Raw genomic sequence first — 24,899 nt, 5'->3', positions numbered from 1 at the left:
ACCTAAGTCCAAATCATGCCTACTCAGTATTCAGGTATTCAGATACCTACTAGCTATGTTACCCTGGACAAGTCACTTAACTTTTCTCAACTAGACTAAGTCTTACAAGTACGAAGGACTCAAGAATGAAAATACTATCCATATCCAGGTAAAGAACTCTGAATGCAGATTGAAGCATCTACTTTTCACTTACTTTATGCTTTCTCATTTTTTTCCTTTTAATCCATTTCTTCTTTCACTTCTGCAACTAATGTGGAAATATCTTTACATGCTAGCATATGTATAAACTATAGCAAACAGTCTACCATTTCAGAAGAGGGGAGGGAAGGGGGAGAAAAAATTGGAAATCAAAATCTTGTAAAAATGAATGCTAAAAATTTTCTTAACATGTGACTGGGGAAAAATAACATACTATTAGATTTATCTGTTATCATCTTTACCCTCTCCCTTTTCACTTTAAAATCCTGTTAATTAGATTTGCAAGATTCCAGGCAAATATATTTTTACTAGTCTTTGAACTCATCATTCCTAATTTTAAATCATGGTCTAGAAATTCAAGTCGATTCTCAAAGACCATGTTCTTAGCCAGCTATTATTCAAATCCCAGATTTACATTTTCCCCCCAACAATCCTGTAAGTTCAATCCCTATTAGTTAGAATAATGCTACCTGTATCCTCAAGGTCTTCAATTCTTTGTCCAGGACTTTATATTCTTTAGCAATGTGGTCTAGGTTCCTTTTGTTGTTTTAATATATCTGCATGTGACCCTCTAGAAGTGGGTGAAAGTCAGATTGGAGAGTGTTCAGAAGGATGTCTGTTATGTTCCAGATGATGGCAGACCCCTCTGGTGTATATATCAGATAGTGACATAGCTGCCTCAGTACCCCTATTTAGGGAGTTATGAACCACCACTATTCTTCTCTATTATCTCTGATACCATACCTTATTGAATGACATCTTGCCTGATGACACCTGAGAACCTACATATTTTTGGAAGCTGCTTCTTCCAGAGTTGGTCCGGATCTCCCTTCTACAGGAAGAGCTTTCTTTATACCTATGAAATAACTCTGAAGTCTTCAGTGGTCTGTCTTTCTCTTTCTGTCACATTCCTCTCTCCTATTTCTTGACGCTTAAGATTCCATTACAAACCATGCTTATTCTTGGTGACTACCACTGACCCTTTTTCTTGCTGAGAAACCATCCATTTAAATATTTAGTTTGGGACTTTTGCCAGGGATTGCCGTAACTGGTCAGTGGTTTACACAACTCTTTTCTAAAAACTAAGATAGCATTTGACCATTTCCTATGTTCTAATAAATTCTATCTCCTATTCCACTATTTCTTTAAAAAAAAAAAGGAGCAACAGTATGGTTCAGCAATTTCATCTGTAGGGTATAAGAGTATAATTCATCTTACCTGGAGACATAAATTAATTTAAAAGATCCAGATGTTTTCCTCCTCTTTGCTTACTTACCTTAAGCTTTTATTCTCCCTTAACCATAAGTCATCTCTTCTCAGTCAGAAGATCATCTGCCTTGATAAAGAATACAAAAGCAAAACAGGATTTAGTAATTCTTTTGTTGTTGTTGTTGTTATCTATTAACATTACACCTTTCTCCCTTAGGCAGTAGACCTATGCCTTCCTTGTCCTTCAGACAAAGTTAAAACAAACAAAAAGGAACTGATTTTGTTGACATTCTTCACAATTCTTAGCTCCTTCTAATCTTTAATCTCTGACACTCTGATGCTCTTCTGAGGAACAGACATCCAAAATCCATCCATTTTGACCACATAATAGGTCAATCAATAAAGTAGGAAAATTCTCAGGAGCTGAAAGCAAACGATATAGAAATTCTTCATGACTAGTCCATAATCTAAGACTGGTTTGTATTTATGTGTTCATTTGGTATAACTTTAAAAAATAATAATAAGCATCCTAAGGTATAGAGACAGTATGTTACAGTAGAAAGAGCACTGGTTTTGAATCAGAAGCCCTAGCTTTAAACCCAGCATTTCTCAGTATGTGAGAAAAAAAAAGTGTGACTCATCTGTCACTTCACTCTTCTGTCCTTGTAACTCTAAATTTCTGGTCCTTTTTACATGGGATGATCTATAAAGCAACTCCATTTAAATGTTACCATCTTTATACATCTAGGTTTGTATCAATATAAGACACCTGGTTCTACCAAATATTGATATCATTTTATGCAAAAATAGCATCTATATAGTACTTTTAGGTTTGTAATGTGCTTTTCACGTATTATCTCTACTTCTTATCACAATAACTCTGTAAGGTAGGTACCATTATTATCCTCATTTTACAGATGAGGAAACTGATGAGAACAAGTGATTTGCCCAGGGTCATACAACTAGTTAATATGTCTAAGGTAGAATTTGAACTCAAGTCTAACACTCACTCTCCTGTATCCTATTGTTTGATCACTTATATGAATTACCAATAGTGGAATTCATTGTCTCACCCAAAATATAAGGTTTGATTATGTACAGAGCAAGATTTCTTTTAAATTATATTTGCCAAGCTTAGCCTTTATTAAAATGACATCTTCCCACAGCAACAACTATATGTTGGCTCAGTTGCTGGGATTGCCCAACTACCTTTACATCGGTGTGATATATATGGAAAAGCTTGTGCAGAGTGTTGCCTTGCCCGAGACCCATATTGTGCATGGGATGGCTCTTCATGCTCTCGCTATTTTCCTACTGCAAAAAGGTAAGGTTGACAGGGACATTAATATATGTATATGTATATTATATACACATGTATGTACCCATATTTTTAAAAATTCATTGTTGAACATCAAAAGACCTAATGATTTTGCCTTGAGTTTTTTTTTTTTTGTTAATCTGCATTTATTCCAAGTAGTACATCATAAGGAACTTCTCCTGGGCATCAGCCAAGAAGAAGCAATCACAACAGCGTATTATTTTATGGGTTACATGATCAGTATTTTACAAAATACTCCCAAGAGTTACTATGGAAAAACCCAGGTGCTCTACTTGAAGAGCAAAGGTTTCTGCTGAATACCAGAGTGGAAAACAAAAAGTCTTCTTGGGATTTTCCTCAGAATACAATGAAATTAATTTATTTCGAGACACTTAGACCTGAGTGTGGGAAATCATCAATTTTTACTGATTGTGGAAATGCCAAGTATTTATATACAAGGTCATAGTAATGTGATTTGGTCCATTAAAATAAGGAAGCTAAATGGTCCATGGTATAAGGAGAGACATAGGCCTACTTTACTGAATCCAGGTATCAAGTGGTACACTTGTCCACAGATAGGAAGGATGCAGTTGTTGAATATTAAAGCCAGTATATATTTTGATATTCCTGGTACTGTTGAACATAGAACTTCCCTGGTCTCTTTTCCTACCACAAAGCTCTTAAGAGGGAGAGGACTCATCTGAAGAAGCCTAACAGCCACCTCTTGCTGGTTCATAGAAATGCTAGAGACCAATTCCCTAGGGCAAATCATTTACGAGGAAGGTAGAAGGAAGCAAAGGAGGGAGGGAAGGAAGGAAGAAAGAAGCCCTTTTAGTTTAGCTTCCTGTTTCCCAGAGGATACTTAGGTCAATAGTATCCCTTAATTCCCAAGTGGTTTATAATCCTATCTTTTACATAGACTATGGCCTTCCCCTCTTGAAATTCTGTGTGCATTATAGGGCCTACTCCATCCAAATTCCTACAATAGGCCATTTTGAGTTTGTACTTTCAAAGTTGTGTCATATAATGGTCATATATAAAATTTATATAATACATAATTAAGTAATATATACTAATTAGATCATTATATGTTGTACATACATGTATGTGTGTATAGCAGCTAAGTGGATTGAGTGGAAGAGTGCCCTGGAGTTCGTAAGACTCATCTTCCTGAGTTCAAATCTGGCCTCAGACACTTACTAGCTGTGTGACCCTGGGCAAGTCATTGAATCTTGTTTGCCTCAGTTTCTTCATCCCTAAAAGAAAATGGCAAATAACTCCAGTATCTTTGCCATACAAACCTCAACTGGGGTCACAAAGAGTTGGGACATAACTGAAAAATGACTGAACGAACATACATATATGTATATGTGTATGATATACATACGCATATAACATATATACATACACACACAAACTAAACACAGTAAATTGTTATTCTATCTTCAGGCCTTGTAATTTAGTTGCTAAGATACAATTAGCAAGTTACCTAGGGAGATCATGTGGTAGAATGGAAGGAGTCACAGCTTCACTTTCTACCTCTGCTACTGACTACCTTGATCAGTTTCCTCATCAGTGAAAGAAGGGACTTGTACTAGATGATCTCCAAGTTCCCTTACAGCTCTAATTCTAAAATGCTGTGATCCCATTTAGAACATGGTATATCACAAATCAAAATAAGAATTATAGTTGTATCTTTAGATGACAAATTATCATCACTGAATGGCTATTTGTTATTATGCTTTCCTCTGTATAATCTTTATGTCAGGGCATTCCATACCATGAAAGGCCTGGAAATAGCTGGTGGGGCTGTTTTCTTAGCTCCTATCCCTAGTTTCCCAGCCCTGGAGATATCTTGATATTCTACCACCCAGTATGCTAACATTACCACTCCTACTTGCAAATCTATAGTTTACAATTCACAGTTCTACTGATTGAGTTGAGACCAAGTACTCAATCTTTCTTTGTCCCTCCTCCCCCCTTTTTTTTTGTCACTAGTCATCACAGGCACTGGAGGGGAAAAACAAAATAAAACAAAAAAAACCAAAAAAACCCTTTAGTTGTATTTTAATTTTGTAAGTCCCCAAAACAAACTCGAGTTTCTGCTATGATGTCTTTTCCTTCTCTTACAGGGAGATAGGCTTCTCCCATCTAAGGAAACTGCGGGACTGACAAAGAACCCTAATCACCTTCCTGCCCTATTTCCTCTACTTAAAATCAGGATGGAATAATTTAAATCACTTTAGGATACTAGGAATCTTTGTTTTTAACCATTCTCAAAGTATGCTTGCCTGCAGGGTATTTCTGTCTCTAACATGAACTCCCAGGAGACTGGAAAGAAAAGGAAATCCCAGGTAGATACAAAAGCTGCTATGGACATCAGAGCTGCTATTATTATATTATTAACTAGATAATAATCATTTATCCACTAAAGAACACTGTTAGCCACTTGCCTGATCTTTATGCAATAAGGACTAGGCATTTGTAATTCCAGTCTGACTCTACCAGTTACATGTTTTACCTAATAGAGAAGACTTTCAGGAAAATGACTAACTTTCTATGGTTATCAAAGACCTTTGTCTCCTAGCTCTATCCCTTTTGTGGGTCACAGTGTCTGTCTCCTTAGTAGAGACACTCACTAGGTGAAGTGGTCTTTGTGAATATAATTATTGTCTTGACTTAGTCTCTACTTACCAGAAAAGTCCACCTTCTTCCCTTTTGTGCAGAATTTTAATAAAATCAGCTGCAAACAAAAAGCTACGCTTCAGGGTGCATGTCTATGACTTCTCCTAAAACCATGAGGGCCTTACTCTATTAGACACGCACCAAACTCAGGACAACCAGAAATATGATTGAGGTACTTAGATTTAGGCCTCCTCTCAGAGGTTCCTACTAGAAGCCATCAAAATCTCTCATACTGTTATGTTTGAGGCTTCCTAATGGGTTAATGTCAATTAAAGAAACAAGGAACCCAGCACAAACTTTAAAGCAATGGGTGATCTTAAAGACAATGAAACCTCTTTTCCTTACTCATTGTTCTGTCACTGAGACCTCTAATCTGACCCTGGTTGCTCTTTCTCCTTATTCCTCAGTAGTGGAACAGCATAATGTACTTAAAGAAAAACCCAGATAACAAAGAAATGCTTCTCATCCTTGAATTTCTTATTCTCAGATGTGACATTCTCCATCTGTTGTATCTCAGACTCTTTTTTTCTACCGTCTTCTAGTTTTCTCCTATGTATATGGCTCCAGGATTACACCCCAATGAGTAGGGACCCTGGAACAAGTCAAGGGATAGGGGAAGGAAGATATTACAGTATTGTCTACACATATGGACATGCTCTACACCCTAAGACTATAGACATTTAAATTACTCAGTTGTATATCTAGATCTGTGATTTCATCAATGTGGTTTTTTCTTCCATTGGTATAGCTTATAACACATCCATGCCTTCTTAACTCATGAATCCTTGTCCGTGTTCAAAACCTTCTTCTTCTTAGAGAATCAATTCAACATTCTGGAGGCCTTAAAGTCAAGAGTTCTTAATTTAGGATCTGTGAACTTAAAAGGAAATTGATAATTTATACCCTTTGTAATTCTACAAATTTTATTTAATGCATTTAAAAATATTGTATGATATCCATATGATAGCTTTAGCAGACTGCCAAAGGAATCCATAACAGCAGGGAAAAAAAAAATTTGAGAGCCCCTGCCCTCAAGGAGCTCACAATTAATGATGCTTAACTGTAAAAAACATACCTTTTCTACTAACCAAAAGCAGCTGCACTAACTAGTATATCTTAACCCCAAGCTCAGCTGGAATCTGCATCTAAAAGCAACTTGCTAAAAGATCTGAATCATGTAAGGAAAAATATCATTACATAAAACCGTATTTATCAAGCCAATAGCTCAAAATATAAGAGGTGCAACATGGGAGTTAAGATGCTGCATATAAGAAAAATACATTAAATTTCAATATTCATGGGTGATTGGACTAATCTTGTGGTATCATTGGTATAGGGAACTCCAGGATGAAGAAACTTCTTCCCCAAGTACAGTTCACCACACTCCCTTTAACTAGAGCCTCAGAGAGTTGAACTGAGCACAAATTCAGTGGCTTACTCAGGGTCACAGCCAGCCTGTGTCAGAGGTGGGAAATGAATCCATTTCTTCCTGACTCCAAAGCTTACTAACCTCTATGTACTATAAAATTTTGCCTCTAACTGTAAACTATTATTGAATATTGAGATGTTTACAAATTGCAAAATACTATTCACAGCACAAAGATAACCCTAATTATTTACTTTGTCAGTCATTTTCTAGTCATTTCCAACTCTTCACGGCTCCATTTGGGGTTTTCTTGGCAAAGATACTAGAGTGCTTTGCCGTCTCCTTCTCTAGCTCATTTTATAGATGAGTAAATTAAGGCAAATAGGGTTAAGTGATATGCTCAGGGTCTCGCAGCTAGTGAGTTTCTAAAGTCAGATTTGAACTCGTGAAGTTGATTCTTCCTCACGGCAGGTCCAGCACTCTATCCACTAGGCTACCTAGCTGCCCAAGTATTTACTTACTGTGTAAAGTAAATTACATTAGGCACTAATGCTGTGTTAGATATTATGGGAAAATCATAGGGGGCACAAAGGGCATTTGCCTGCATTGGAGCTTATATTTTGGTTAGGGAAGGAAAACATCAACCTAATTCAAAGCTTGGCTCTGTTATTTACTAATTGTATGACCTAAGAAAATCACTTTGGCTCTCTGGACCTCATCTTGAATGGCCTAAATGATGATTAAGGTTGCTTATCATTAAAAATATGTGGATACTCTGAAAGGAAGATATCTCATTGTCCAAAGTTTTTATGCACCCACCTGTGGCTCCAAATAACAGTCCATAATTTTTGCTGATATCTGACACTGACTAATCCTAAAGGATTCATTTTGTCAATGATAATTGAGAAAACGCATAAGCCATGTATCATAAATCTAGTGTAAGCTATCAAAATTGAACTACACATGCATTCAGATAATGTATCAACTGAAAAAGAATGCCCCAGGTATCTTCAATGTGAATCTAAACTACTTGAAAGTTTCAGTTGTTCCATAATTTGTACTTGTCTTGCTGGTGCTTAGCACATAATAGGTGCTGTCTTGTAACAGGTGCCTAATAAATACCTAATGAATGATTCTATTATCTTTCATTAAATGTATTCTGAAACCACTTTCAAGGAATTCAAGTATTTCTTCAATAGGAAGGGTATAAAAAGCTTGGTAGGAATAATATATATATATATATATATATATATATATATATATATATAATATCATATATATATATATACATATATATATGTGTGTGTGTGTGCATGTACATATATATGTATATATGTATGTGTGTATGTACATATATATGTATATATGTACATATGTATATGTGTATGTACATATATGTATATATGTATGTGTGTGTACATATATATGTATATATACACATATATGCCAATATGTACTACATAATATATAACATATAAACCTATCATAGGGCACACATAACAAAAATATGTATAACAATATACTTTTTTTCTCACAGTAAACTGATAAGGTAGATATTAAAGGTAACAATAGCCCCATTTTACAGATGAAGAAAATGGAACTCAAAGGATAAGTGGTTTGCTGGTAGTCACACAGCTGATGTCTATTTCACCCAACGTCCCCCATTGAAGAATATGACTTTGTAAAAAAGTATTTATTTAGAAAACTTTCACTGATAAAATGTTTTGGAAGAAGTTGGGGAAAAAATAGGTGGAACAGGTTTATATATTACTACCTCATGAACTAGTTGGTTCTTGATTAAAAAAAGAGTTGTAGGCTCTGATATTAATGGTCTTCTGGAATCCATTCATAAAGGTCCTGATCTTCAACTTAAAAATCAAAATGAAAATTGATGGGCTTTTGCTATGTTACTATAATACTAAACAAATTTAGAAATTATAAGTATCTGATGACAAATAATGCCTTATGTCAGACATACACAATTCCCTTAGTCCTCCCCACTTTTCCTTCTTTGTATGTAAACTATTGTTTACCCACTACTGATGTTGACAGATTAAGTTAAAAATTTGAACCTCAGTAAAGAGATCACTGATCAAAAATACCATAGATAATTTAATACATTACAATATAACAGTGATTACGAGGATAAAAATAATACTTATTTAAAATTAAAATTTCATGCTTCCTAAGTGCTTTTTGTGGGGCAGCTAGGTGGTACAGAGGATAGAATGTCGGGCCTGGACTTAGGAAGACTCATCCTCATGAGTTCAAATGTGGCCTCAGACACTTACTAGCTATGTGACCCTGGATAAGTCACTTCACCTATTTGCCTAAGTTTCCTCTGCTATAAAAATGAGCTGGAGAAGGAAATGCAAAACCACTGTAGTATCTTTGCCAAGAAAACCCCAAATGGAGTCTCAAAAAGTCAGACATGACTGAAAAGGTGACAAAACAATGAAAAGTGCTTTTTGCCACAGGGGGCTTAAAAAAAAAGATTCAAGAGCAATAGAATTCAGCTTTCAAATGAAGTTGAATAGACCTTCCTTTCTTTGAAAGTTCACACACCATGCCATAATTTAGTTGGAAGGAGTTGGGGGAAGAAATTTTTAAAATATGGCCCTTAGTACACCTATCACAAATTGAACATTGAATATTATGATGTAAGTGAAATATGTTTACTGACTTCCTTAGATTGTAAAAGTGTAAGGAATTATCATTAACACATTTCCCTTTCATTGTAGACACATTCTACTTAATCCATATCACTTGTCTAGCATTACGTTTTTAAAAAAGGATTTTTTTTTAGAAACTTTAGCTTGTATTTTCTTCCCATTAATTGCATTTTTAAAGCGCCTAAATGACAGTTGAGAGTCTCCTCAGATGGTTTGTGGTTCTTGTTTCACAAGTTCCCATGTTGGCTTAATTTTGAAATGTGTGACATTTGTTTGATATCCTCACTAATTCTACAAATAGAATTCTATAAATATGTTTGTCTTTGGAATTTATGAATGCAGTAACAGAATCTATCATATGACTTCTTTTCAATTACAGAGAGAAGTTTTAGAGTGGGAAAGTAACCACTAAATCAGGAGTTGGAGAAAACTTAGGCCAGAGTGTCCTAGCCTTTCTTCAGTCCATTACACAAAGTCATTTGTCATTCCACACAACTTCCCCTCAACCACTGGGTTTATGTACACATCTACATACAGATCACTCCTTCCTCCTTTTATTTGGTTAGTAGCAAACCCACCCTAGTCAAAAATGTAAGGGAGTGAGGAAATCCAGAACACTCCACATCAAAGATGTCTCTTTGAGAACCAAAGTGTTTTGATGCTTTGGATAGGGATCTAAATTATTCAGTCCATTTTCCTGTCAGGTCAGAGATGCTATGCTTCATCAGCTTAGGACAGTTTCCTCAACCCTAAAAAATGTGAAAATGTTCAGTTTGCGTGATTATTTGTCTCATAAGACACAAAATACAAAAAAAATGCTAAATGTTACATGATTTACAGATGGTGTTTATACTGTGACTCCTAGCTGAGAAGTGCAAAATATTTTGCAAAAATCCTGGTGAATTTTTGTATCCCTCACACAGGATCTACTGTGCTAGTAGGCAAATGGCAAGGGTTCTGGAAGTGATTCCTTAGTAAGTGAATATAACTCTTCCATGCCTGGTGGAATCTGATAGTTATGGAAATAGGAAAATTCAAAGATGAACAATTCCTCAGAGCAAAACAAGTAATGTATATATGATATAAAATTGTTAATACTCCTTACATCACTGGGTTACATGTGCTTCTCTTTACATCCATCCTTTCTTTCAACCTTCTCTGTTCCTTTTGGTATGTTTATTGTATTGGTACCTATTAATCATAACCTTATGAACCCCCTATTAAAATGAACCTAAACCGTGTTAATTAATGTGAATGAGTGAACAAGCATTCATTCAGCCTCTGCTATGTGCCAGACACTGTTCTAGATCCTGGGAGTACAAATAAGATAATTATTGTACTCAAGGATCTCGTATTCTTATAGCACGTGGGGGGAGGAGGGAAGGAAAAGAGGCCCTCTGGGGAGGGGAGTTTTGGTCTGAGGAGTCACAAGGATTGTGAGAACCACTGGGCAGTGAACTGTCACACCCTTTCCAATAACAATGGTAGTAATGATTTATTTACAGTTCTCAGAGTAAGAGATTTGGGATAAAGGCAATAGCTATGGTAGCAAAGATGGCAAAACAACCATGCTGTATAGCTGAACAGGGCCTGTTTTCCTGCTGGATGAATAGTGAGGTGGCCTATGACTGGCTACATATAGTGAGTTAGTTTATTCACTTGCCTGCCAATTCTTCTATGTATAACCTTGGAAATGTCACATAAATTTTCTGAGCCTCAATGCCTCATCTGTAATTTCATGATTTAGAGTAAATGGTCCATGAGGTTTCTTCCTATTCTAAATCTGTCATCTTATGATCCAATGGGGGCAGCTAGGTGGTGCAGCGGTTGAAGTGCTGGCCCTGGAGTCAGGAGCATCTGAGTTGAAATCTAGCCTTAGACACTTACTAGCTGTGTGAACCTGGGCAAGTTGTTTAACTCTATTTGCCTCAGTTTCTTCATCTGTCAAAGAGCTGGAGAAAGAAATCCAGCACACTTGCCAAGAAAAGCCCAAATGGGGTCACAAACAGTAGGATAGTACTGAGCAACAATATATGATTCTCTGTTCTAATCAGCATAGCTAAGCCCCTGGGCAAAATCCGAAAGCTGAATGGATTCAATAATAGTCTGTGTGGAAGAGAGGGGTGTGTGTGTGTGTGTGTGTGTTTGTGTGTGTTTTAATTTACCAAGCTTGGGATGACTTTTAGTAGCATTAATAGATTTAGAATTAGGGGTAGCAAAGGAATAAGACCACAGTAGAGGCAAGAAAGAACACAGAAGGTAAGAAAGCAGGGCAGGGTGATAAGGAAGGTGAAGAGGGTGACAGCTAAGAAGACATAAACAGGTGACATTGTTTAGAAATAAATACTATTTTAATAAGGTTTTTCTTTGGAATTTTTTTGTGTAATTCTTTCAGATCATCATGTGGGCAATTTTCTCATAGCTGTCATTTTAAAATTTGATATGGACTAGGGATTTTTCATTTTTGTTTTAGAGCTTTACTTCACTAAAAACTGTGATAGAGGCATGCAAAAATATCACTTGCTGTACACTTGAGTGAATTGCATTTGGGAAGACTGAAGAACAATAGAATTTGCAATTGTTTGTTCCTTTGTTTTTCCACTCCTAAAATGTGGGCAGTAAAAGGAATTAGCTGCACCATCTGTAAAAGCAGAAGTTATCAACAATAAGGAAGGGGTAACTTGAATGTAAACTGGTATGACTACATTTTTGTTTCATAAGGCAATCTGTTTTTGTGTAGCTGTGATATTGTTCTGTTATCTAACTCCACTCTCTGCTCAGCCAAGGCTTTGACCAAACACAACGCTGTTGTTGTATTAAATCCTGAATAAAACACCTGTGGGGGTGAATTGGTTTTGCAGTCACAGTTATTTGGGACAAAAAAAAATGATAAATGTCCCCAAAAGTGAAGATAGTGACAGAAAGACAGAGAGAAAGAAAAAGAAAGAAAGAAAATCAGGTTTAAAAAAAAGAATCCTTTTGCTCAAATCATTACATATCAATGAAAAGATGATTTAAAGAAGCATATGGAACTGATGGGAAAAGGAAATTGTTGAAAGTGTTTGTTGAAAGTTTTCCTTAGTAAATTAAACTAACCATTTCATGGAAATGTGGGAAAAGTCATGTTTTATCTCTCCTTGAGTTTAGACTTTAGTAAATACCTTATTGCACACTTGCTTTGAGCCTGTCAAATCCTTAGCATAAATCATTCTTATTTATGAGTCAACAGCCTTCTCAATCAAGTCTCCATTTGTTAAAGAATTTGTTGTTGTTGTAATTATGTCTAACTCTTTGTGACCCCCATGGACTATCGCATGCCAGGCCCTTCTAACCTCCACTATCTCCTGAAGTCTGTCCAAGCTCATTCATTTTTTCTGTGACACTATCTATCCATCTCATCCCCTTCTTTTGCCTTTTTGCCTCCTTTCTTGTTAAAGCATAATACTACTTCAAATCCCTTTGTATTTCCTCAAAAGTTAAATTAGCTCAAGCCTATAGGGGATGAATTCAAGGTTCCTATTTGTTGCCATTGTGCAGACCAAATCATGAATTCTTTGAAATCAGTATTTTGAAAGACTTATATTCTTCTCATCATAAACTAGTACGATTGTTACACATATTGATTATTTTGGAACCCACACTAACAAGTGCAACAAACTGCTATATTCTAGCAAAAAAACCCACCAACATATCACTTTGCTTCAGATTCGGAGATCTGTTCATGTTTGCTTACTGACTTCATAAACTTGTCTTTTTCATTGCTCCTAACAAGCTCTGAAGAGTATCAAATAGAAATCCAATAACCCATTTTCAAATGTAATGTTTTTAGACGCACAAGAAGACAAGATATACGTAATGGAGACCCACTGACTCACTGCTCAGACCTACAACATCATGGTAAGTCACTATTCTGGAATGCATATTCTCACAGATACACAAGCACACACACATACACACAAGTACTTTCCTTTGTATATATCCAGCTGAGAATTGTACAAGGAGAGCAAAAGACCCTCAAGCCAAGCAAATCCAGAAAACCTCTAAGATTCAATTCAACAAGTATTTATTAAGTACTTACTTTGCTCAAGGCAGTATGCTGGGGTGGGGGGAGTCAAGGAGAGCAGGGGAGCTGGAGAGAGAGAGTAATTCTCTTCCCTAAGTAGCTTACTTCTCCTAGGGAATACAATAAATACACAATGACATAGAAATGAAAAACACACAAAAGCATGAATATAAGACTTTAAAAAAAACCTGCAGACATCCAAATAGAACATTTTAGATTACAACATGATTACACAGAGACTGAGTTCTAATATTTTCATTAACTGACTGAAGGTTTCATAACAGTAGACATTCTTATGAATTAATACTATGGAATAATTTATGACAAAAATGAGTATAAAGGGGTAGCAAGGAACAAACTATAACTTAAGAGGAAAAAAATCAACCCATTCAAATGATTAATTTGTAATTTAATAAAATGTCAGGCAGGCATTTTTTGTTGCTCCACCTAACAATTTGAACTGTGCTTTAAAATAGTTTTCCCACATGATGTTTAAGATAATTAAGTTGTTCACCTTTATACTGTTATTTGCAGTGAATTTCATTACAATGAAGTTTTAGGTCAAGTTAATTCTAATATGGGCTTCCTGAAAGTGTCAAGGCCTGTCTCAACAAGTAGCTAGTTTTTATTTATCCAAGAATGAAATGTTAGGGATTGTCTCCCTTTGTGAAAAGAACAATGGGATTATGCCTCCCTCTACTGGGGAAAATCTTCAATTTGATTTTGGTGACATCATTGCTGTTTAATCAAAATTCCTTTGACATACCCATAAACAGAGAAAAGGAGAAAAGAATTTTTTAAGAAAGTAAGTTTGAGTGATTTTGTCAATATTTTATAATTTATTTCTTTATTTTACTTTATGGTCACAACAGCCAGGTTTAACCAAACTTTATTGTGTGTTACCTCATCTGAAATTTTAAGTCAATCATGTAAGCATATAATTAATATTTTCCTAAGGTATAAAAATCCAATATAACAGAAAACACATTTCACCAAGAGCAAATGATCACAAAATTCAATCCAAAACTGATGGAAGTTTTCTAAAATCTGGCTTCAGAGTGTAACATTTTTAAAAATTGTATTTTCTTTGCTTTTTTTATATTGTAATTATTTATACATATAAAATACAATTCATTGTATTTTCTCCATAACACAGATATGCATAGGCTATCCAAAAGGCTGAATTTATAATGTAGATTTTGCAAATGTCTTGATAAATTAAAATGGCATCATTCACATGGGAGACAGTACCACCTGCTTCAGAGAGCAAGGAGAACTGGTCCATACATGAACATTCTGCATTGGCCTAGAAACAGTATTGAATATCAATACATGTGACAGTTCTTCAGTGTCCCTGAAACAGGTCCTCTAACATCTTCCATGTGGTTTATACTATCTTAGGTACTCTAGGCATGGGACAACCCCCCTCCCAACCCTCTCCTGTGCACTTTCCTTCAATGCAAAGAAACAAACATAATTTAATGATTTGTGGAGATCTGGTTCAGAAGAACTCAGTGTTGGATTTCAGCACTGAATCTTGCCTTCAGTTCCAACTGGTTTTCTCAAACAGGAAGGGTAATATGCAATTTCAAATATGTGTACACAAATGGATTTACTGTAGAGCAGTTTTAGTGATTTGAGTAACACTATTATAAGCACTTGGTAGAAAAGACACATTTACATAAATCTCAAAAATTAGAATATGTTAGCAAAATCATATCACAGTTTTTTTTTTTGTCAAGTGGATTAAGTGATTTCATTTAACTTACCAAAAAAGGCTACAGGTAGTTTCAGCTTATTTAGTCTTTTCAGATATATTTGTGTGTGTATGCATATATGTATATCATAGAAAAAAATATGGGGGAGCACAATTTTGATTTATTTTCCTGACAAAAATTCCTTCCGCCAAAGACAAACATAATTGGAAGCATTCTATTTGCTATTTTCTTATTATTTTCATCATTTTTATATTGGAAGTAACGATACAGATAAAGAACAAAACAAAGGTTTATACCAATAAAATGTTTATGAAAGCATAGGTAGACATTCTTGCTTTCAAATATGAGTGGAAGTTTTAGTGAGAAAGATATAATTGATTCTACAATATCATAGCAAAACTCAAAAGGGATCTTTACCAAACCATTGGTATGCACTTTGAAGTTTTGCAGACATATTATTCAGTCATGTCTGACTCTTCATGACCTCATTTGGGGGTTTTCTTCACATAGATACTGGGGTGATTTGCTATTTTTTCCTCCTACTTATTATACAGATGAGGAAACCAAGTCAAATAGGGTTAAGTGCCTTGCTCAGGGTTACATGGCTAGTAAGTATCTGAGGCCAAATCTGAACTCAGGAAGATGAGTCTTCCTGACTCCAGGCCTGGCAATCTATCCACTGTTCTTCCAAAGCTGCCTATCTGGTAAGTTAGATGAGCAAAAAACCTTAAAAACTGTAGAAGGAGAATATTAGTGAATAAGTACTTACATTATATGTTAAAGCACAACTTCAGACAATGTACAGTAGTGTCTAGTTTGAAAGCTAGAAGTAGTTCACCATTCCTTTCCACTTATATTCCATTTAGAGAGGTGGAATTAGCTGTCTTTAGTAATGGATTGGTTGTTAAAAAAAATTTGGTGAAAACTGGATGATGTCAGTAAAGCAATAAGTGAGCTGAGGTTTGACAAACAATTCTAGGTCATCTTAATCCACCAACATTTAGATTGTAAGTCTCTTGAAATTCTATTTTTTATTATAAAAATTATTTCCTTTTTATTTTGCATCATTAATAATACCTAAGTAGTATTTAATATTTTAACAAGTATTTTTTAGTTGAATTTGGAACCAATATAGATTTGAAAGCTTTTTTCCCCCCTCTCTTCCCTCCTACTTAAATAGACTTTTGTGCGAGTATTATAATGCTCATTTACTCCATATTACCAGCTTTGGGAAGAAACACATCTAACCCAACTGATCTGGGAAGGATCAAAGATATGAGGCTGGAATGGACTTTGGAAATCAGCTAATTTTTTCCTTTCATTTTATAGTTGAGGAAACTGACAGTGAAAGAGATTAAGGGACTTACCCAAGGTGATACAGCTAGTGAGTGGACAAGAGCAGATTAGAACTGATTACAAAGCCAGTGCTCTTTCCACTGTGCCAGGATGATGAAGTAGAATTTCCAAAGACATTCTATAACCTTTCTCTTAATCCAGTGGTAACATTGATATCATCAGTTCTTACTCTTGCCTAACCTAAATCGTCCATGCCATAACCAAAGGGTATTCCTTATTGTTTTTTTAAGAGAGCCTAAAAACTAATGTATCCACTTTCAGATGCAGGGAAGCTGTGGCCTTGAGGCTACGTGTGGGCTTCTATGTCCTCAAGGTTTGACTGAATCCAAACTTCACAGAACAAATCCCCTTAATAAAAGGATTTGTTCTTTGAAATTTGAACTCAGTCAAAAGGCCACATCCAAGGACCTAGAAGGCTGCATGTGGCCTGGAGGCCACAGGTTCTCCACCCCTACTAGATTCTCATCTGTAAAACAGAGTATTTAAACAAAATATTCTCTAAGGCCCTTTCTGGGTCCAAATTCTTCAAGTTACTCTTTTCAACAACCTCAATAAAATTTAAAATGTCATTAAATTGATCCAGGCTGTATTAAATCCAAATCATTTATTAACTGGATACTATATTGAAAGCATCATAAGAAGTGCTTAAAATAGGCATAGAACATTTATCTGACAACATTTATTAAGAGGCTTCTATGTTCAATATAATAAACAGGGTTGGAAGAGCTGGAAAGATAGATAAAATATAATTCCTGGCCTCATGAAGTTTATAACCTAGCAAAGCTGGTGAGACATGTACACAGATCAAATACAAACCAGTGCTAAGTAAATAGGGGGAGCAGAAAGTGCTATGACATTAAATGAGGTAAGAGAAATATGCTTCTATCCTAACAATTTCTGATTGCACCTTAAATTTGCTTTGTTAACCAGTTACTATCTATTTGGACACAATGCCATTAAATAGTAAGTGTATTTTGCACTTATTTCCTCTAACCCATTACATGTGCCTGACTGGTATCATTAAATATATATATATATATATATATATATATATATATATATATATATATATACACATATATATACACATGTATATATATATACACATATATATAGATATATACACATATATACATAGATATATACATATATACATGTATATACATATATACATGTATATACATATATACATATACATATATATACATGTATATATATGCATGTATATATATATTCACGTATATATATATATATATATATATATATATATATATATATATATGTAAACCAAAGATAAGCTAGAAGATCTGGGTTCAAGGCCCTGTTTTCAGATTTTACCAGCTATTTGATTGGAAATGTTAACCCTTTGCTTTAAAGAAATTGCCTGCGATGAGATTGCAGAGAGACTTGAAGAAGGGATACTGGTTAGAAGGCTATTGAAATAACCTATGAGAAAGGTAATGAGAACCTAAACTTGTGTTGGGTTTTGTTAGCAGAGAATAGGTGATATATAAGGGATATTAGGAAGGTAGAAGCAACAAAAGTTGGCAGTAGGTTCATATACATCATGCGGGTGAGGGTGGGGAGTCAAAGTTCTTACTGAGATTATCAGCCTGGGTGACAAGAAGGGTGATGGGTATCCACTACAGTGAGAGGGAAGTTGAGAAGAAGAGAGCTGTGGGAGACAATGACCTAGATTATAAATGAGTTTGGATTTTTTACAGAGGGAGTTACTTATTTAGGACTAAAGTTTAGGAAGGAGACTTCAGTTGGATAGATATAGACATCATCTGTACAGAGTTGATACTTGAACCACTGAAAGCTGATGAGATTACCATGAAAAGTATCATAGAAGATGTCCTAAAAAAGAATTTTAAAGGATACCCACAGTTCGTGGGGATTAAGTAGATATAGAATCAGCTAATGATCACAAAAGCCTAAGGAGGAGTTATTATCCAGAAGGGAAGGTAAAATAAAGGGTGCCAAATGCTGCTGAGAAATTAAAAAAAGAAAGGGGAAAAAAAAGAATCAGGACTTGGAAAAGACCATTCGATTTTGCAGTTAGAACATTGGTAGCTTTGGAGAGGTCATTTTCAATTTAATAATGGGTTTAGAAGCCAAATTGCAGTCTCAATTTTGTAGGTTAAGAATGATGCAAAGTACTTGGCTGAGAGAATGGGAATGGGGTGGGGGGGTCATAGGCAACTAGAAGAGAGTAGGATAATGACCAATTAGGGAGGAATAAAATATCTCACTTGTTCTAATAAGGATAAATTTGTTATCAAATAAAATAAATTTCTAGTAGATTCAGTCAACATGACTTTGTGATTTTCTCTAGCTCTGTTCAAAAGAATATGACATAGGGAAAAAGGTAGGGGAATAGTATAATGTTGAGTTGTTTTAAGGGAACGGATGCCACAGTGAGGACAAAGAACAAAATTTGTGGTTGTAAAACTTAAGGAAAGATGGAGATGATAAAAGATAATGATTAGATAAAGAAATTTTTAAGTTCTTGAATAAGGAAATGGAACACTTGTAGATTTTGACGGGATCAAAGCTATAATCCTGTCTTTGTATAGCCTAGGTGTCTTAAGTAGATTGCTTTAAGAACTTAAGTAAACTGAGAAAAGTAGGAGGTTAGGGTATTTGGAGTATTGCTGTTTGATGTTCCCTGGTAAGAAGTCCTGGAGTCTGGAGGAGAGGTAACAACCACTAGGATCTGAACTGGGCAAACATTTGGACAATGTGAAACATAATGAAGAAATTTCTTAGATAAAATGGTCAAGAGATAAGTGGCAATGGAAAGCAAGGAGTATTCTGATCAGTAAATTGGGGGTTATGAGAAGGAAAGTAGCCATACTCAAAGGATACTAGGGGAGAGGGAGTGCTTCCCCATTAGGGGTTCCTGCTCTAGATTCATATGGAACCCCAATTAATCTCACAGGTGCCCTAACCACGGAGACAAGGTATCAGGCTTTTACCTTGACCGCAGACCGTAACTCGGTAGATAATCTCCAGAATAAAACTTTGATAAAACTCGATACTAGGATCTCCCAAAAGGAGCTAATAGAATCCCTTCTAGAAAACTACTTAATGTACACCATAGATATCAGGCATAGGTCAGCTATTTTAAAAGAGTCATAAGCACACATTAATAGATACTTTAAAATATAAAACAATAACCTATTACATTTGTACACTCTATACATTCATGGAAGGTTAAAAAACTTTGTTAAACTTAAATTGATATTTCACTTTTATCTTGGATCTGCAGTGTCTGATTTACTCACAAATTCCAAATTTTCTAATCATCCAGGAGTGGTTCTTGTAGTCCCTTGTGGTTCTGTATGATTGTGTTGATGGTCATCTGCTCTGAGAGTAAATGTACTTGAAAGAATCACCTCCTACTAGACAACCAGCACTGTCAGGAACCCTTAAATTGTCAAATTCACTGACTAATAAAAAAAAAAGATAAGGTAAAAAAAAAAAGTCTTGTTGTTGATGGTCACAAATCCTTTTTTTAAGAGAAGGAAACCTAAAACATAAGATGCAGCCTGAGATTTGAATTCTACTCTCAAGCTCCCCTAAGCAAGGATAGGTTGACACTGTCTGATGCATGTGGCCATCATTGACTCTAGGGGTAATGGAAAGACTGACCCTTCTGCTCCCTTCCCACTGGAAGTCCAAATCAAACCTATATACTTAAAAAAAAGTGTGGGGACTTTCTATACCTCTTTTAGCTCATTGAGGGCCAGCTTTTCTTGACTCAGTCAACACTTAATTTGAACATAATTCCTCATAATCATGGGGACCAAGAAGGAGTTTCTGTGTTATTCCAAAGCATGTATCCTTCAGCAATGAACTAGAACATGAGTTGAAACCTGGCCTCAGACACATATTAACTGTGTGACATTAGACAAGCCACTTAAACTCTATTTGCCTCAGTTTCCTAAATTATAAAATGGGGGTAATAATAGCACCTACTTTCAGGGTTGTTGGGAGGATCAAATGAGATAATATTTGTAAAACATTCAGCACATAGTAAGTGCTAAACAAATGTTAGCTATTTGTTATTATTATTATTTTAGCAAGTGTCTCACAAAAAGGGGTCAAGAGCATATCACCAGCTCCATTGGAGAAGTACCAGCAAATCAGATGATACTCCTTTTACAAGGGGCATAATAATATTATTCACTTATAAAGCTGATATAAGGTAAGCACTTTGAAAGTCTCAGATCATTATGCAAAATAGCTCAAAAGTCATAGGGCAGTTCTAAGCTACTAAATCTTAAAACTACACTAAAACTTTTTGGTCACCCTGTATAAATGTGAAATATTATAATTGCTATTAATATCACTGCTGATGCTGATTCTAGGGATACAAATACAAGCAAAGAAATGAAGTCTGTAATAGGGGGAAGACAACATGTAAAAGGAAGCTGAGAAAGGTGAGGGCGGGGGGATGGATATCCAGCCAAGGGGATGGTGGTGAAATCTAGAGCATACAACATACATAGTTTGTGCCTTTTCTCAAAATAGGGGTTTTGACAGAAACTCACTAATAGGAGAAGTACACCATGAAGTCAGGTAAAGCATGGTAGCAAAGTCTAGAGTCTTCTTCCATTTGCTATGCTCATGACAATCTAAGATTTTGGGAGAAGGAGGGAATGATAATGAGCTAAAGATAAGCTGTGAGATATTCTTATGTTGGTGGATAAGTAAGATCCTGGAAGTTATTATACTGCATATATATACATATACATATATATACATATACATATATATGTATATATATATACATATATATGTGTGTGTGTGTATGTATGTACGTATGTGTATGAATGTATATATATATATGTGTGTGTGTGTGTGTGTGTGTGTGTGTGTGTGTGTGTGTATGTATAGTAGTTCCTGGTGACATTCAACTTCCTTTTTCATAAAGAAGAACTAGACCAAGAAGAAAAGAATGTGATTTTCCCATTCTCTCCAAGCCTACCACTCAATCTGCTCCACTCTTGCACTTAGCCACTTAGGTATACATTTGTAGTAATTCAATCTTCCAATACTCTCAGCAGTACTTCCCTACCCCTGTTGGTCCAAGTTACAACTTAGCACAAAGGTGCCAAATAATGAAGGAAGAGAAATGTAGAGTGGGAAAGCAAAGATGCTGGTAGAGTGATGGTAACAACCGATAACATGTGGAACTAGTACATAAGATCTGTGAGGAGGAAAAGAATTTTGATGAGAGCTTTAAAGAGTGATAGAGACAAAATTTGACATAATGGAGAGTGCATTTTAGTCAAGTGGGGTGTCAAATGTAATGCCTTGGAGGCAGAAGTAGATGAAGCATGTGAAAGCAATAGCAAGTAGAACCATCTGGTTTAAAATAGAAACCAAGTTTGAGGGTGATTTTTCCCCCTTTATTCTTAATTAGGCACAAAAATGACAAAATGAAGTATTTTTCAACTATCTTAAAATCAAGGAGAACATTCATATCTGGCCACACCAGACCTGACCCTTAAAGAGGAGTGAAAGTCTTTGGAATGGATAATGTCAATATTTGGAAATCCAATGGGCAAAGGACCAGTGCCCAACCCAGTTAAATCATATATGTTCCCTTGCTAATGTCACTTACTTCTCATGTTGAATAAAGTCTGTGTGTTCAAATTGAGACATATAAAAGACATGAGACATTTTCAAAGAAAACTGCTAAGAAATGAAGCCAAATTACACACTACAGGAAATTCTGTTCCAGCTGCAATGGTAAACTCATTTAATAACACACCATGTTGTCAATGTAGTGAAGTTTCAGCAATGTTGTAATATGAGAGAAATTAAAATTAGATGAAATTGAGCCTCCATTCACTTGTTTTGGCTTTTCCTTCATGACCTGTTACAATCATCTTCTCAATAATTTCTACAACGTAATTCGTCTAAAACATAACTAACACTATGGTTTCTAAGGGACAGTAGAGAATATGCAATGAATTTGAAGTCACAAATTCTGGGTTCAAATCCTGTTCCTCACTACTACATAGTGTTGGGCTAATCACCTCTCTGGACCTCAGTCTCCTCATCTGAAAAATGAAGTTTGGATTAGAGCCTCGGGGTATCCTATAAATTTTATCATCCTATGAAGTGTTACTAAATGAGTTTACCATGGCAGCTGAAACTGAATTTCCTGCTGTGTGTAACTTGGCTTTAAATTTCTTCGCAGTTTTCTCTGAAAATATTTCATCTTTTATATGTCTTAATTGGAGCATATAAGCTGTATTCAGTATTTAAATGACATTAGCAAGGCAATGTACTATTTGGTCAGGCTGGACTCCAGTCCTTTGCTTCTCTGATTTCCAAATAGTAACATTACCTATTCCTAAAACCGATTTGACCATGTCAGCCATACCCTGCCCCCCAACCCTCAACAAAACAAACAAACAAAAAACTTTCAATAGTTCTCTATTGCCTGCAGGATAAAATACAAACTCTTCAATATGACATTTCGAGTCCTCCACAATCTAGTTCCTGCATACCTTTCTTGTTTTATTTTTCCTTTTCACACACTCTCCATTCTGGTCAAACTGTTCTTTTAGCTCTCCCCACATTCATGACTTTAGATCATCTGTATCCCTGCCTCTATACAAGTGATTCCCTCTTTCTGGAAAGCACTCACTCCTCACCTCTACCTTAGAAAATCCCTGGCTTCCTGCAAAGCACAACTCAGGTGCCACCTCTTAGGTGAGACCATTCCAGTTTTCTTCAGTTATTAGTACTTGCTTCTTGAAATGATTTGTGCTTGTGTTGTATCCTCCAGGTAGAATACAAGCTCTTTGCATCCCAAAAGCTAAGCTGGGTGACTTTGCACATGGAAAGTAAAGGTTCATTGAATTAAATAATTATAGCAAACCTGCTGTGCCATCCAAAAAACAAAACAAAACAAAACAAAACAGGTAAAGATGGTTTTCCAGATTATCCTGATGCAATATGATGTGGTAAATATCACTATAGAAATGCCACCATGGACTGAGCCAGCCACATGATATGGACCAATCACTTATCAATGGATTTGAGGCCTGTTGCCTGCCCTCAATCTGGTTTAGTCTGTCTACTATGGCAATTTACTGGAGTGTGACCACTGGGCATACTACAGCTTCTTATTTTACCCCAATATCATGATGTCATTGGTCTTCTTTGAAAATGAAAGCTAAACAACAACCAGTTACTTCACTTCATTCACAAAGGCCAGAAGAAATGGCATGCTGCTTTAAACCAGTTTTCAGTCAATCTCAGAATTCTGCCTGAAAGATGTAGACTGTAAGAAAGTATCATGTTTGGTCACCATGATTCCAACCTTAAATATTTCTAAATTCTCCAGGGTAAATCTTATAATGGACTTATTTAATGCAAATTCATCTAAATCCTTCTTTAAATTGTTTATATTTTCAGTCCTTACATACTTCTGAGAGTAACCAGTAACAGCAATTTACCTCTTGCTGTATATATTAAGAATGTATCTATTACATACATACTATAGAAAAAAAATTGATAGGCAACACAGCCTTTTGTAAGAAAGGAAGTGAGGTCAGTATATGCATTGGTGATTCTATTTCTTAAATATTTATTGGGTCCTTATTCATCACAAAAGCTTTCAAGACTTGGTTAAAATGTTTCCCTGCACTCCCCAATGATTTTATGCCATTATGCCTCCTGAAAGCCAATAACAGCTTCTAAACTAGCCCATTATTCACATCAGTGTCCTTAATTTAAGCACAGTGGATTTAAAAAAAAAATCCTAAGCCTGTGAATAAGACACAATTTTATTCAAATACAAGGTGGTATTTTCATTATTGTTTATGGAGAGGTTCTGTTTTCAGCTAATGGGTGTTTCCTCTTTCTTGTCATATCCTTAGGGGAAAAGTAAATTAAACATTAAATCTGTGTTTCTTAACTTTTTATTTTTTGGAGAATAATGTTCCTATGGTAATTCTTTTCTGGCATATAGATTATTCTGCTTTCTGAGTAATGTATTTTCTGTAAAATGGCAAAAATAAAATATGCCAGATGTGTAAGAAAAATCAAGTAAATATAGTAGCTATCTTCTTTTTTGAGTAATTGAAATTTCAGCTTTAGTTCTACTAAAAAGCAGTATTACCGATGGTTTCAAAGGATGTCAAGATTAACAGATCTTATTTTTAATATTGTCAATTCAACTGGTTTCGTGAATGATCTTTGAAAAAAAATCATTTAATTTCACCGTGTGTGCAACGCTATTATTATGTATAGACTTTATAATTTGTAGTTATAAATAATCATAAAA

General features: G+C 35.4%; 1 protein-coding gene across 2 annotated transcripts in view; it reads left to right on the top strand.

The window, feature by feature from the left end:
* Positions 1–24,899, top strand: part of SEMA3A (semaphorin 3A) — a 645,372-nt gene that overhangs the window by 606,454 nt on the left and 14,019 nt on the right. For both annotated transcript variants that reach the window (XM_020999770.2, XM_020999769.2), the window contains 2 exons: positions 2,574–2,731; positions 13,278–13,345. In XM_020999770.2, the coding sequence (XP_020855429.1) occupies positions 2,574–2,731; positions 13,278–13,345 (226 nt within the window). The remainder of the gene's footprint in view (positions 1–2,573; positions 2,732–13,277; positions 13,346–24,899) is intronic.

The sequence above is a fragment of the Phascolarctos cinereus genome, unplaced genomic scaffold, assembly GCF_003287225.1.
Source record: "Phascolarctos cinereus isolate Bilbo 61053 unplaced genomic scaffold, phaCin_HiC Scaffold_1;HRSCAF=81, whole genome shotgun sequence".
NCBI classification, from domain to species: domain Eukaryota; kingdom Metazoa; phylum Chordata; class Mammalia; order Diprotodontia; family Phascolarctidae; genus Phascolarctos; species Phascolarctos cinereus.
The sequence above is the reverse complement of the archived record's forward strand: the minus strand, read 5'-3'. Positions and strand labels throughout refer to the sequence as shown.